General features: G+C 33.1%; 1 protein-coding gene across 1 annotated transcript in view; it reads left to right on the top strand.

Annotated features, from left to right (window-relative positions):
• Positions 1-2,856, top strand: part of LOC106462539 (A disintegrin and metalloproteinase with thrombospondin motifs 7-like) — a 70,229-nt gene that overhangs the window by 50,454 nt on the left and 16,919 nt on the right. Inside the window, exons 14-15 of the mRNA XM_022389841.1 lie at positions 873-993; positions 1,530-1,771. Coding sequence (XP_022245549.1) covers positions 873-993; positions 1,530-1,771 — 363 coding nt within the window. The remainder of the gene's footprint in view (positions 1-872; positions 994-1,529; positions 1,772-2,856) is intronic.

The raw sequence follows: 2,856 nt of genomic DNA, 5'->3' as shown, positions 1-2,856 counted from the left end.
ATTGATTGTTATAGAAAGTCGGGCGTTATCAAAAAATATCTCTGTTTGTGTTTAATATTGGTGTTATATAAGTGGCGTTATCAAAAAATATATCTGTTTATGTTTAATATTGATGTTATGAAAGTGGCGTTATCAAGAATATCTTAGTTTGTGTTTAATATTGATGTTATGAAAGTGGCGTTACCAAAAATATATCTGTTTATGTTTAATATTGATGTTATGAAAGTGGCGTTATCAAGAATACCTCTGTTTATGTTAATATGGATGTTATTAAAGTGGCGTTATCAAAAATACCTCTGTTTATGTTTAATATCGGTGTTATGAAAGTGGCGTTATTAAAAATACCTCTGTTTATATTTGATATCGGTGTTATGTAATGATGTAGTTTTAGTTACAGATTAATGTAAAAACGTCATTAGGATATCTCTTAAAATACATAAAGTATGATTTATTTTAGCACTATAACAATATTTACCATGAAACGAGGACTGTTAATGTTTATGATAGGCCGTGCAGCTGGTATTATCTTACTTAACGTTTCTTTTTTATGCACATACACAACCAATAATGCACAGAAATGTTGGTTGTAACGTGATTTTACTTATACAATACCTCTAAGAAAAAAAGGCTTACAAAACTGTAAATATGTGTTAAACTTTCTTTTATCAACACCAGTCAGCAGGATACCATATGGACTTTTATCATTCTGAGGCAAGTTAATTTTGATTGAATTATACATCTAGGAAAAATCATATACATTTAAATATATGAATACTTATTTCATTACTATTTTACACACACATTTTAATTTCATATTGATAATATTGAACCGTGAAGTCTTGTATAAACTATCACAAGTTTCTACCTTGTAGTATGTTGGGTGTGATGGAGAAATTGACTCAAAAGCTCAAGAGGACCGATGTGGTATTTGTCATGGAGACGGAACACAATGTCAAGCTGTCAGAGGTGACTTCAAGCAGAAACGTGGTCTAGGTAGATGCATTACTACTTTTCAACATCTATTACAGCATGTCTAGGTTAATTTATTAACCAAAAACTTCTATAGAATAAAGCAATCCCAACCATATAATCGTCTGTATAAAACCATAATATAATGAATTCGTGGAGATTTAAAACAGCAGACTTATATCAAGAACTCGTGACATCAAACAGATATATACAATCCTTGATAAACAAACAAAGTTAAAATTGACAGCAACTGCTTAGCTAATGGTAACACCCAAGTAGAAAGTTCTGGAGGGAAGAATTGTCTACAGAAGTGAAAAGGACGACGTTTCCAAAGACTCCAGTCATTCGTCTGAAGTACTTTTGTAGATAAGTCCTCCAGGGCTTTCTCATTATCTGTTACTCTGATCTAAGAAGTTACTATTCATTTCAACTGTGTTATTTCATCATGAAGACTCTCTTAAATCATCTGTAAAAGAATAAACAATCATTTTTTGATAAAAACAAAAATTACGCCATTTCCTGTCTCTCGAGTTTCATAATTAATAAAACGTTTTCTGTAGGCTACGCTAAGATTGTGACTGTACCTCAAGGAGCACGAAATATTCGAGTGGAAGAAATTTCTACCTCCAACAACTACTTAGCACTTCGTGACACGAAAGGTTACTTTTATTTGAACGGAGACTGGTTCGTCCAGTGGAGTGGCGAGTACGATGTGGCCGGAACTACGTTCACGTACACTCGAATTGAGGAAAAGGAATCCCTGGTGGCTACAGGACCCTTGAAGAAGAATGTCGAAATCCTGGTTAGTTACTCTATCAAATATATATATAATCAAAACCTTTAACGTTTCACGAATCCCTGGTAGCTACAGGACCCTTGAAGAAGGATGTAGAAATCCTGGTTAGTTACTATAACGTATATGTAATCAAAACTTTTAAAGTTTCACGAAGCCCTGGTAGCTACAGGACCCTTGAAGAATGATGTCGAAATCTTGGTTAGTTATTATATCATATATGTAATGAAAACTTTTTCAGTTTCACGAATCCCTGGTAGCTACAGGACACTTGAAGAAGGATGTCGAAATCCTGGACAGTTACTATATCATATGTATATATATATATATATAATCAAAACTTTTTAAGTTTCTCGAATCTCTGGTGGCTACAGGGCCCTTGAAGAATGATGTCGAAATCTTGGTTAGTTATTATATCATATATGTAATGAAAACTTTTTAAGTTTAACGAAACTCAGATGGCTACAAAACCCTTGAAAAGGGATGTAGAAATATTGATTTGTTAGTATATAATATATGGTCAAATTGATTTAATGTTCACGAATCTCTGGTGGCTACATGACCCTTGAAGAATGATGTCGAAATCCTGATTAGTTACAATATTATACATAATCATAAAATTTTCACACAGCCAGCAGCAAGGAATGCTTTTTATTAAGATAAACGCTTTTGTGTGCAATAATAGACACTAGTGTGCCCAGACTACCAATACGAGTATTTACAGATCTGCAAAACCACATTCCGCACTTCGGGTAGATTCTAATATTTATTCAAATAAAATTATTTCAAATGTTGGCGGAAGGAACTATTGACCAGCTGCCTTCCTCTCTAGTCTATAAGCTCAAAATTAAGGAGGACTATGTGCAGTTAGCGTTTTGTCTAGTTTTTCGCGAAAATTTTAAAATAATAAAAACTAAAATTATTCAGCTACGATATCATTAAACAGCTCACTACTAGTTAATGTTCAGTAAACACAATTCTAACACTACTTATACGTAGTACCGGATACAATAGTAAAGCCAGTGTTCAGTAAACACAATTCTAACACTACTTATACGTAGTACCGGATACAATAGTAAAGCCAGTGTTCAGTA

Source organism: Limulus polyphemus, unplaced genomic scaffold (assembly GCF_000517525.1).
Source record: "Limulus polyphemus unplaced genomic scaffold, Limulus_polyphemus-2.1.2 Scaffold1194, whole genome shotgun sequence".
In the NCBI taxonomy this organism is placed as follows: domain Eukaryota; kingdom Metazoa; phylum Arthropoda; class Merostomata; order Xiphosura; family Limulidae; genus Limulus; species Limulus polyphemus.
Note: the sequence above shows the minus strand (reverse complement) of the source record. Positions and strands in the feature narration are given on the sequence as shown.